This window comes from Hemiscyllium ocellatum, chromosome 18 (assembly GCF_020745735.1).
Source record: "Hemiscyllium ocellatum isolate sHemOce1 chromosome 18, sHemOce1.pat.X.cur, whole genome shotgun sequence".
NCBI classification, from domain to species: Eukaryota; Metazoa; Chordata; class Chondrichthyes; order Orectolobiformes; family Hemiscylliidae; genus Hemiscyllium; species Hemiscyllium ocellatum.
In genome coordinates this window covers 80,996,093-81,009,082 of record NC_083418.1, presented here as the reverse complement: position 1 = coordinate 81,009,082, position 12,990 = coordinate 80,996,093, and the positions used below count along the sequence as shown (strand labels likewise).

The following is a 12,990-nucleotide window of genomic DNA, read 5'->3' as shown; positions in this document are numbered from 1 at the left end:
GAAGGAATAAATCAGCAATTTTTATAACAAAGTAGTTTCAAACAATTGCAGTGTTCCTTTCAGGCAAAGGTTTCCAAATGGGCTGTATTATGGAACCAACTGCAAAGACTAATGTTAACAGCTTGTTTGCAGGAGAGAGAGGTGGGTCTATTTGGTAAACAAAATGTGACCGCTGTTGTAGTTCAAGTTGGTCATGTTCAGCATGTACTAACGCCATAATCTCTCACGTTTGCCCTGAATTGTCAGGGCATCACAGATCCAGTTCAGGGTCCAAAGGAAATGAGCCTTTTGCAAACAGAAACCCAACTGGAATGCTGCCAGTGATGGCAGAAAAATTTCAAACTGATCACTGTTCAGAAGAATTGACTCAAATGTGAAATCTAAGGACAGGGAAAAAGTTACAAAAATACAATAATAGATTAATGTGTATTTGGATGTTGTGGCTACTAATGTTTTTGTGGAATTGGGACTACTGGGAACAAGTAGAGATAAATGAAAGATATGCTGAGCTCTTAGGTTTGGAAACTCAGTGGTGGGTTTTCAAGTGGGTCAGACATTCAAACATTACCAATCTTCATTTCCACGTGGTGCTGTCATAATACAGTTGAACCACCCCCCTTCTAAGAGAAGGTGGGAATACTACTGCCAGAGTTAAAGCAGGAGAGAATGAGAGAGTTAGAAAAATGAAAAGTCAAATGTGTTAATGCAAAAGTACCCCGTTCATAAGTTATAAGAGTCATTTCACCACAAATTTTTCAAGTATAATTGGGAGAGTCAGAAAATATACAGCCAGCTACACAATGGCTAATCACTACAAAGACCATAGCTACCAGAATTGCATTCACCACGTTGCTACATAATGGCTCCTACCAGTTGTGGATCACCATTCAAATCCTGCTGCATGGATTCAGAGCTATTAGCTCTTTTCATTACTGGACTGGCCTCACAGCTGAGATCATTCTGAGCATCAAGGGAGTAGCAGTAGGGGAATAATACAAGAGAGACAAACAATATACCAGACACACAGTGTTTAACCAAGTAAAATAACAAAGTCAAACATCATATACACACAATAAATAGTTGCAGAAATATCAGCCGAGATTCGATCGTGTGAATTCTGTAAACATGTTACAATCAATGCTTTGGGACTCCTCATCCTCCCTTCACCTGCAAAGGGCAAATCACACTGGACCATCTCACCATGAGGATGACATGGCCTCATTAGATGTTGAAATTTATTTCATTATATGCTCCACAGTTAAAGTCTGTCAGTTTTACTAAACAATATTAATCCTGATTAATAGGCAGAATTTTCCAAAAGGATGCTTCACATTCTAAGATGTGTTAACTTTCATTGGTTTTATTAGAATACATACCCTTAGCTTCAGTTCCTTTTGGCTTGTTTGGGCTGTACTAATCCAGCTGTTAGATTGGCTAAAGTCTTATTTAGGGAGTGTGCAATATTTCAAAATACCCAGTTGCAGTGCAATTTAGAGATGGTATGGTCACGGTGAGGAAAGTCATTTTATATCATCCTGGACATTACTCCATACAAACCCAAAAAATTGTCTGATGACAATTAAACTGCAATATATACTGAAGAAAAATTGAAAAGAATCAAATATGTATGAAGTAACAGAAGAAAACTGTCCAAATCAGATATACAAATAACTTGGCAGATTAAAAATCACATTAGCAAAATAGCCAGTTATACGAAATACCTCAACCATATTGCAGCTACACTTCAAACAGTGTGCTCCAAAATAATTATAGCAGCTGTCACTCTATACACTGGGTAATAAGGAGAGAATTCAAACACATCCTATGTGGGATATCATGCTCTAAGTTGACTGAAGACAGCGATGAGTTGGCTTGGGATGCTTTCATTTGAATGTCAACATTAACTGGAAGTATTCAGAAAGTTTTTTGACCAGGAGCAACTCCATACAGGCAGCTGTTGGGTTTACGCAGAGCTGTGATTGGAACTGTCATGAGATTTTGTTCCCTAGGGGCAACTTGTGTACACAAAAGGCAGTGGAGAAACAGAATATAACCTTAACAATCCACTTACAGCAAAATAATTAAAAATGAAATAAAATTGCCAAGATTAACAATTAGATCATAAAAACCAAATCAGGCAATTAATGGACCTCCTTTAAAGAAAATGTCATATATTTTTTGTAATCAAGTCTAACTCCGGTCCATTCCAAAATTTTGGCAGTTGTGTTTTTCTGCCTTCCAGTCTGTACCCTTAGTTCCTGCACTATTTGGGACTCTCATTCACTTATCTATTTTGACATTCAACGTTCTGTTCTTAGTTTCTAAGTAGGTAATTACATCTCCCATATTGCATGTTTTACATATACTTCCAGTCTATTGCTTAGCCTTTCCTTGTTTCACCAAACACCTAATTATCTCAAAACAACAAATGCTGGAGATCACTATGGGTCAGACAGCATCCATGGAGAGAGAGTAAGCTAACATGGAGTCTAGATGATTCTTCAAGAAGTTCTGAAGAATCACCTAGACTCAATGTTAGCTTGCTCTCTCTCCACGGATGCTGTCTGACCCATTGTGATCTCCAGCATTTCTCTTCAGTACATTTTCCAGCATCTGCAGTAATTTTCATCGAGTTATCTTAAACCTCTTCTGAAGGCCTCGGACCATAGAGGAGTCAGACCACCTGGGAGGTACACAGGGGACATTCTCCCATCCAGGGAAGCGGAAAATTTTTCCAAAGCACAAGGTCCATTTTGGATCGAGAGAATTTGGGGAATCCAGGCTGAGAGACTAACCTGACCAGGAATCAGAGCTACACCTGAGTAGGTCACTTATCATAGAATCCCTACAGCACAGAAAGAGGCCATTCAGCCCATCAAGCCTGCACAGACTGCCTAAAGAGCATCACACAGACATAACCACCCACTACCCCCTGTAACCTGGTAATAAGATAGCTAATCCACCTAGCCTGCACATCTTGAACACTATGGGGCAATTTAACATGGCCTATCTAACCTGCTGATCTTTGAACTGAGGAATAAGCTTGTGAGGAAAAAGAAGTGATCAAAATTAATGAAATAGAAAAGCTGCTACATGAATTCTGTAACATCAATTCAATCTTCAATTCGCTAGACCAGTCAGGATATTTGCTCAGAGTAGTGATGGAAGGGAATTACCAGCTGTTAATGTTACTGTGGAAGAGGACGTCTGAAATACAGTTTCCCAAATGGATCAACCAGGAAGGAAAGAGATAGCAGTGGGGTATTCCAGAACAGTCAATATTAGTTTTATTTTGAGCAAGTGAAAGAGTGGAGATTTCTTTTTCAGTTGTAGCTCACATTAGATAAGTTAGATCACACATCATCATAACCAGGTTTTGAACAGTAGAAAAGAAACCTTTAAAATTTAAAACATAGGCTTCAAAGGCTTGTACTATGTCCTTAACATGCAATATCTAAAATTTAATATCAATTTATTTCATATACCCATATCTTCCATCTGGGAAGAGAAATACGTATTAGTGTATAGACCATCAGCTGGGGTTTAGCAAGGCGAGAGGTATCATGGTGTGGGAAGGGGAGGGGAGTTGCAGAGGGAGATGGGGTAAGTGAGGGAGGTAGTGAATCTTTAGTGGAGAGGAAATGCATGTTCTTAAAAATATTACTACACATTACCGCACCCCCTCTCCCTTTCCCACTCAAGGTCCATATAGCAGACCAAGGCTTTTAGCAACAAATTGATCATGAGTTGGTTGAAGAATTGGCGGGTTGGAGTTGTTGGTTGGTTCACCAAGCCAGTTGTTTTTTTTTGCAAAGGTTTCTTGGAATCGGGTAGTTCCGTGAATGGCTACAAACTGCAACATTATGTTGGTTACATAAATAGAGTATGTACAAACTCAAGCCAACTCCAGATGCTGATAGGCCAAGTTCACTTGGAGGGGCGGTGTCTCTGAAATGGTCAGAGACATCAGCTTAGTGCAGTATTTAGGTACTGGTTTTACAAGGGATTCAAACCGTTGCAAATGGTTTCAGAATGAATCTGCTGCAGAGTAAATGTTAATGCTGATGGAGTGCTGTCAGTGAAGCATCATGCTCCCCACTGACCCCTTACTGGAATTCACTTCTGTCCATCATGTTAACTGACAACAGAATGCATTACAAACAGCCGTAGTTACAGACTTAACTACAGTATAAAAACTCTTGTTTAACCTATTGCAATTATTTGTGAGCACCTTAATTATTTAATGTGACAAGGCTCAATTACATTTAGCTTACGGCTTTATTCAATTTAAGCACACAGTAATCCTAACTGCTGTATGACAGTGGAGGATGATTGTGGTCACTCAGGATGGGCAAAAAGTAAAATAAACATGCTCACTTATATTCATTTAAATAGGTTCGAGAGATGTCCATCTGATGAAAATATGGAATAGATTGCCTCTGGCCCTAACCTAATTAATCACAATTGCAAAGTAGCTCAGCTAAATAAATATCTTTGTGAACGGTGTTAGACAATGACTCAGTTTCATTTTGCATATTCCAGGAGTATTGCTATATTAGATTGTGAATCAGAAAGTGAGCTACAGACTTCTATTTAAAGATTTTCCACAATAATCAAAAGATTTCCAATAGTGGGAGAACACTACATTTATTGTTTCACATCAGCATCAGCTGAGTGGCTAGACCTGAATATCACCGGTATCATGAAGCCAATCTTCATGTATTATTGTTGAGCAGTCAAGGGTTGTTAAACTAGGGCTCTTGGGGGATTTCACAGTGGTGATGGTGGAGGAGAGGAATCACTGAAGCAGGGATCAAACCCCATGTTGTTGGCATTTTTCCAGACTACACCCTAGGTGTAAGTCAACTGAGCTAATTGGCTCCCCCCTCCAGACCCCACCCCTGCCCAAAGAGGAATATATATCCTCCAACTAACCTAATCAGTGTTTTGGTTTTGAGATAGGTCAGCACAGAGTCAGAGAACAGTTACTATTCAGCAGGCCATTCGCCCAACTGAGCCTGCACCAGCTTGTTAAATGAACATTCCTCATCTCCAGCCTTTTCCTGAAATGTGCGAATATTATTTCAAATGAATAATCATCCAATACAATCTTGAACATCGCACTGATCTTTGCATTGATCTGAAGGAGTGTAATATTACCTCTTCATCACTTTCCAGTTCCAATCCAGATTCAATAAGGTTTAGTTCAAACTCTTCTCTGCGCATTTTCCTGTCATCATCCGGAAACTCGGAGGGCTGGAGAGGAGGCTCGGTCTGATCCTGCTGGGAGCCACCAACTGTACTCTGCTGGCGGGAGCTGAGCCCCTTGCGGTTGGCTTTCTTATACTGATACACCAGTACGTAATCCACACGACGTTTTCCATCTTGTAAATACAAACCATTGGGTTTTTTAAGATCCTGGTCTGCAGGAACAGTGTTCAAAACCTAAACAGAAAAACAGAAGGGGAGGTGGGGGAAGAAAAAGAGAGAATGTCTTCATACAGAAGTGTGGCTTTTCAAAGGTTACATTGCTGATGGCTGAATGTGGAGTAGCGGCACATATCCAGAAGCACCATCCGAAATAGGCTGTTCAGATCACTGTGACATTGCAACCTCATCCCCATCATCTTGAAGCCCCTACAACCAGCCCTACAAGTCAAAGTTGAGCAAATACATCTCCAGTCCACTGTATCTTTATCCCTCCAACTGCCTATGAGTCCTAAGCCCAAATTCCAACAACTTATATTTATAGCATCTTAAGGGAATGGGGTCTATACAAAACTAATGACGAGCCAGATAGAGGGATAGCCGGTTAGATATTTAAGCCCTCAAAATCCCTTTAGTGAAGGGGTGAGTCTCTCCCTTTTACATTCAGTTAAATTTCTGACTGAGCTTCATTTCTTGTCCCAAAAAAAAAAGGCTCACAAAAGGAAATCTCCTTCCTGGGTCTGGCTGGTTTTCTTTAATCTTTCATGGGACACAGGCATTGCTGGCTGGGTCAACACTTACTGCCCATCCTTAACAGAGTGGCTTGTTAGGCCTCTCAGAGGGCATTTAGGGGTCTAGTGCAGTGCTGGGATCTGAAATCACATGCAGATCAGATCAGGGAAAGGCAGCAAATTTTCATCTTTTTTAAAGTAAAAAAGGACATTCATGCACAGGATGGTTTTATGACAAATCAATATTGGTTTCATGGTATACACTACCAGTTCTGTGTGTATATGGATATACAAATTCTAAACTTGATTTTTATTTTAAAAAGGATGCATTAAAATAATAGTTTAGACAGGATATTCAGTTTTATGAAGCTATTTTGATGCTTAGTTCAAATCTCAAACTGCACCAGAAACAAAATGAGACCAGAGCTTCTACTGCAAGTTATAATTCAATTAACTGGCTGGCTCATCCCTAGTTGTCCCCCAAGAAGGTGAGGATGAGCTGCCTTCTTGAACTGCCACAGTCCATGAAAGACGAGGAAACAGCTTAAAATGGTATAAAAGGCTATTTTCTGAATTTTTTTCAAGTTAGAGGGAAGGCACAAATATAATATCAAAAATATTTCTAAGCAGTGTTGATTGTGGTTTCAAATAGTCTGGAAACCAACATGTTCTCCAAATCTGACCAACCAAATGTTCTGGCATTTTGAGAAGGAAAGGTGAACATTTGAGAAACATTTTAAAAGAGAAGTAATGAACACCAAGGCTCCCAGAGAGTACAGGATGAAAGCAGCTCCTATATTTCATTATACAGTACAGCATTGCTGCACCCCTTACAATTTCTGATTGGTTTGAGATCAAACCAATAATCACAACTAATACTATAACTACATGTGAAAAAAAAAATGTGACTGCCAAACGTTTAGAAAGGTCAGATTTGCAGGCAATTAAAAAAAAAACATTCAATGAACGTTGAGGGGAGGGGAGAAAGGGAGAGAGTCTTGCCATTGAGTGTATGTGTCATGTAGAAAGATTCTGGGTAAGGGATTATACAAAGCGACCTTGCAATCTAGATTATCAGTCCAACACTACCACCATTCAGCCATCACTTCCCCTCTTCCAAAAGCACCAGCTCTGTTTATATCTGTGACCTGAAGCACAAGCAGTTTAAATTCAGACAAGCTGGGAGGAGGTGGAAAGTAGAACTTGGACGTTCCTGCCAGAATTTACAAACTGAGCTCGGCAGGGTTTGAAATAATGGACTGACAAATGGAATACAAATGTAAAATTGTGCACCATATCACAATGCAGAAAGGGGCCATGGAAATCAGGAGCACAGCATTTAGCAAAGAAAACCTTGGAACAATCTAAAAGAGTTACCTGATGCAATGCTGTTGGGATCTAAATTATAAAACAGAAAAAATAAAGCAGAAGAGGTGCTCAGATATTCCATTCTGAAATGGAGGAAAGCTAAAATCTGTTTCTAAAACCAACATTTCCTCTAAGCTCCATAGCCACTCAGACCCCCCTGTATCTATCAGCACAACCAACAAAAGTTGGTAGGATATAGGAGGTAAAAACAATGACTGCAGATGCTGGAAACCAGATTCTGGATTAGTGGTGCTGGAAGAGCACAGCAGTTCAGGCAGCATCCAACGTGCAGCGAAATCGACGTTTCGGGCAAAAGCCCTTCATCAGGAATAAAGGCAGTGAGCCTGAAGCGTAGAGAGATAAGCTAGGGAAGGGTGGGGATGGGGAGAGAGTAGCATAGAGTACAATGGCTGAGCGGGAGAGGGGATGAAGGTGATAGGTCAGGGAGGAGAGGGTGGAAAGGATAGGTGGAAAAGGAGATAGGCAGGTAGGACACGTCCGGACAAGTCATGGGGACAGTGCTGAGCTGGAAGTTTGAAACTAGGATGAGGTGGGGGAAGGGGAAATGAGGAAGCTGTTGAAGTCCACATTGATGCCCTGGAGTTGAAGTGTTCCGAGGCGGAAGATGAGGCGTTCTTCCTCCAGGCGTCTGGTGGTGAGGGAGTGGCGGTGAAGGAGGCCCAGGACCACCATGTCCTCGACAGAGTGGGAGGGGGAGTTAAAATGTTGGGCCACGGGGCGGTGTGGTTGATTGGTGCGGGTGTCTCGGAGATGTTCCCTAAAGCACTCTGCTAGGAGGCACCCAGTCTCCCCAAGAGGAGACCGCATCGGGAGCAACGGATACAATAAATGATATTGGTGGATGTGCAGGTAAAACTTTGATGGACATGGAAGGCTACTTTAGGGCCTTGGATGGAGGTGAGGGAGGAGGTGTGGGCACATGTTTTACAGTTCCTGTGGTGGCAGGGGAAAGTGCCAGGATGGGAGGGTGGGTCGCAGACTTGACCAGGATGTCACAGAGGGAATGGTCTTTGCGGAAGGCGGAAAGGGGTGGGGAGGGAAATATATCCCTGGTGGTGGAGTCTTTTTGGAGGTGGCGGAAATGTCGGCAGATGATTTGGTTTATGCGAAGGTTGGTAGGATGGAAGGTGAGCATCAGGGGCGTTCTGTCTTTGTTACGGTTGGAGGGGTGTGGTCTGAGGGCGGAGGTGCGGGATGTGGACGAGATGCGTTGGAGGGCATCTTTAACCACGTGGGAAGGGAAATTGCAGTCTCTAAAGAAGGAGGCCATCTGGTATGTTCTATGGTGGAACTGATCCTCCTGGGAGCAGATACGGCAGAGGAATTGAGAATACGGGATGGCATTTTTGCAAGAGATAGGGTGGGAAGAGGTGTAATCCAGGTAGCTGTGGGAGTCGGTGGGTTTGTAAAAAATGTCAGTGTCAAGTCGGTCGTCATTAATGGAGATGGAGAGGTCCAGGAAGGGGAGGGAGGTGTCAGAGATGGTCCAGGTAAATTTAAGGTCAGGGTGGAATGTGTTGGTGAAGTTGATGAATTGCTCAACCTCCTTGCGGGAGCACGAGGTGACGCCAATGCAGTCAATGTAGTGGAGGAAGAGGTGGGGAGTGGTGCCGGTGTAATTACGGAAGATCAACTGAGAATTAGGCCATTCAGCCCATTGGGTCTGCTCTGCTATTCAACCATGGCTGATATGCCCCTCACTCCCATTTCTCCCATATCCCTTCAACCTATTATCAAGTTTGTCTAACCCCTCCTTAAATTTCTGACTGTCCCAGCATTTACCGCACTTGGAGGTAGCAAATTCCACAGATTCACAACCCTTTGGGAGAAGTCGTTTCTTCTCGACTCTTAAAATTTGCTACCCTTTATCCTAATACCTCCAACAGGAGCTGCTATCCCACACAAACATCAGAGCAGAAAGAAACATTAAAGGGGGATGTAGGATTACACTTTAGTGAAACTAAACATTTTTCAAAAAAGTCAGAAAGTCACACTAGAGCGCGCATGAGCAAGAGACACAAGCCAGTTCACACCAAATAGGGGTTGGGGTGTGGGAAAAGGTCCAAAAACAACAGAGGTGCTGTTGGTATTCACAGTCTCTGAACTGTTCATTAAGAACGTGGTTCCAGAGGCAGAGGCTGTGGGGGTTTTGCAGAAGAGTATAGCTTAAGACATCAGCTTAGAAGCCCATGTTAAGTCATTGTGAGAGGAGTTAGCTTATTGTCTTGGGGTCTGGGAAGAGACATTATCTGAAGAAATTTTATGGTAATATGCAAACATTTGCCAAAAGGAAACCAATTGCAGCTGAACAACAAGTTTTAGTGCGATTCCTCACCGAGGTTCAAATGTCTGAGGCGGTTGTTGGAATAACTTTGTAATGAAATTGTTCCCACTGTTATTGTCTAGTGTAATATGTACACTTTGTGGTCATAGACATGTTCTTTGTGAAAAGTACATTGGCAGCCTCTTGTGAATGTATGCCAGTGACCAATCACCATAGAAAACTATAAGAATACATTTTATGATCTCTCACTCTGATGTGACTTGTCCATCAGGTAGAATCATAAGAATACCGTGAGCCAGCTTAAATCCACAGAGACCACACTGATGCTGTACAGTGCCTTGCCACATCACTACAGTAAATATTGAGGTGGTACAAGGGTGCCACTTGGGCCCTGAAGGTAATATATAGAGGACAGCAACAAGCTGGTCCTGGGACCAGGAGCATCAGCAGCTTTGGAAACAGGCCCTTTGATTAGCTAGTATTCTTCCTTGCAAACAGCAGGGCAAATTCAAAACGCCAAATGGCCCACCCCTGCTCTTAATTCATAGGTTTGTAACATTTAAAACCTCAAGAAAATTTGATAAAAATATTTAAGAAAAAAAGTGAAAAAAACCTATCTGTGCATCTCAAAAGGGCACAGTTTCAAGATTGTGAATGGCTCACTCAATATATGAGTTAGGAAATATTCCTTATCCGGGGTAGGTTTCCAACACAGACGGGTGAGAGCAGCTCATTGACTTCAGTTGAAGAAATAGGTGGCCCCTACAATGGGAAATTGTCAAGTCTTTCGAACGGAGAGGTCAAGTTGCTGTTGAGAAGAGAGGTCAAGTGTGCTGAAAGGCCTCAGGCCTCTTTGGGATCTTATTCCCTTCTGGGTAGGATTGAAACAAATTGTCAACAGCTGAAAAGACACTGCACTGACAGACTAGCTCCACTGCTCTGTAAATACATTGTGCAATATAAACCCAACCCATTGGTTAGATTTACTTTTCCAACTTGGCACAGATATCAATAAGATCCAATTACAAGGCCTGATGTAACACTGGGACAAAGTAAAATGAGATTTAAGATAGATGTCCAAGATTTCCTGAAACTGAAGCAGAGTTCTTGAACTATTTTTTTTTAAGGCAGAGCTGGTTTGTTAAGGAGTGAAAGGATGTCCAGGGTAGACAATAATGCAGATTTGAGGTCACCATCAGATCAGCCATGATTTTATTGAATGACAGAGCTGGCTTGAGGGGCTGAATGGCCTGTTCCTTACTTTTATGTTCAGATTTTGCTCATGTGTAGCCACGACTCCAGAACTGCAGTATAACTGCAGCTTTTCAGGGAGTTTGAGAGATGCAGTGGTAATGTCTATCTCTGGACCAGAAGGCCCGGGTTCATCTCCCACCTACTCCAGAGTGAGGTCATCATCTGGCTGAATTATTGAAATTTTTAATTCACCTGATCAATCAGAAATTACACCTTTGACCTTGCCATCCTAAATAACATTCCTCTCTAGGCAGTCATGGAACAAAACTGGAAGCATAGCAGGACCAGGATGAAGTCTACCTCAAACCGGCCAATGTCCTGCTACATTCAAATATCGGTGTTCCTTCAATTGTGTGTGTATCCCGTAAAAGATTTAATCACTCTACTATGAATAGTCAAGGCTGGTCCTCAAGCCTCTCTGCATCTTCATTCCCAGTCTAGGTGGCTCTTTATACCCAGCGTCTGGTCAGCATTTTTTCCTAATACAGTACCTCATTCAGATTTGGTCTCATTTTAGTTCCATGGTGACATCTTGCAAAATGTCCAGATTACAGAGGAGGAAGTGCTGGATGTCTTGAAATGGTTAAAGGTGGATAAATCCCCAGGACCTGATCAGGTGTACCCAAGAACTCTGTGCGAAGCTAGAAAAGTGATTTTGGGCCTCTTGCTGAGATATCTGTATCATTGATAGTCACAGGTGAGGTGCCGGAAGACTGGAGGTTGGCAAACGTGGTGCCACTGTTTAAGAAGGGTGGTAAGGACAAGTCGGGGAACTATAGACCGGTGAGCCTGATCTCAGTGGTGGGCAAGTTGTTGGAGGGAATCCTGAAGGGCAGGATGTACATGTATTTGGAAAGGCAAGGACTGATTAGGCTTTGTGCGTGGGAAATCATGTCTCTCAAACTTGATTGAGTTTTTTGAAGCAGTAACAAAGAGGATTGTTGAGGGCAGAGCAGTAGATGTGATCAATATGGACTTTAGTAAGGCGTTAGACAAGGTTCCCCATGGGAGACTGATTAGCAATGTTAGATCTCATGGAATACAGGGAGAACTAGCCATTTGGATACAGAACTGGCTCAAAGGTAGAAGACAGGGGGTGGTGGTGGAGGGTTGTTTTTCCGACTGGAGGCCTGTGACCAGTGGAGTGCCACAAGGATCGGTGCTGGGTCCTCTACTTTTTGTCATTTACATAGATGATTTGGATGCGAGCATAAGAGGTACAGTCAGTAAGTTTGCCGATGACACCAAAATTGGAGGTGTAGTGGACAGCAAAGAGGGTTACCTCAGATTACAACAGGATCTTGACCAGATGGGCCAATGGGCTGAGAAGTGGCAGATGGAGTTTAATTCAGATAAATGCAAAGCGCTGCATTTTGGGAAAGCAAATCTCAGCAGGACTTATACACTTCATGGTAAGGTCCGAGGGAGAATTGCTGAACAAAGAGACCTTGGAGTGCAGATTCATAGCTCCTTGAAAGTGGAGTCGCAGGTAAATAGGATAGTGAAGGCGGCATTTGGTATGCTTTCCTTTATTGGTTTGAGTACAGGTGTTGGGAGGTCATGTTGCAGCTGTACAGGACATTGGTTAGGCCACTGATGGAATATTGCATGCATTTCTGGTCTCCCAGCTAGACGAAGGATGTTGTGAAACTTGAAAGGGTTCAGAAAAGATTTACAAGGATATGCCAGGGTTGGAGGTTTTGAGATATAGGGAGAAGCTGAATAGGCTGGGGCTGTTTTCCCTGAAATATCAGAGGCTGAGGGGTGACCTCATAGAGGTTTATGATATCAGAGGGGCATAGATAGAATTTGGCTATGTACTCTTTCTCCTTGGGGTTGGGGGGGGGGGTCACTCCAGAACTACAGGGTATAAGTTTAGGGTGAGTGGGGAAAGATACAAAAGAGACCTATGGGGCAACTTTTTCACACAGAGGGTGGTACGTGTATGGAATGAGCTGCCAGAGGATGTGATGGAGGCTGGTACAATTGCAACATTTGAAAGGCATTTGGATGGGTACATGAATAGGAAGGGTTTGGAGGGATATGGGCCGGGTGCTGGCAGGTGGGACTAGATTGGGTTGGGATATCTGGTTGGCGTGGACGGGCTGGACCGAAGGGTCTGTT

The 12,990-nt window shown here is 42.6% G+C and overlaps 1 protein-coding gene across 1 annotated transcript in view; it reads right to left on the bottom strand.

The window, feature by feature from the left end:
• The window catches only part of ano1a (anoctamin 1, calcium activated chloride channel a), a 200,217-nt gene that overhangs the window by 164,402 nt on the left and 22,825 nt on the right, over positions 1-12,990 (bottom strand). Inside the window, exon 3 of the mRNA XM_060838674.1 lies at positions 5,161-5,445. Within this exon, the coding sequence (XP_060694657.1) occupies positions 5,161-5,445 (285 nt within the window). The remainder of the gene's footprint in view (positions 1-5,160; positions 5,446-12,990) is intronic.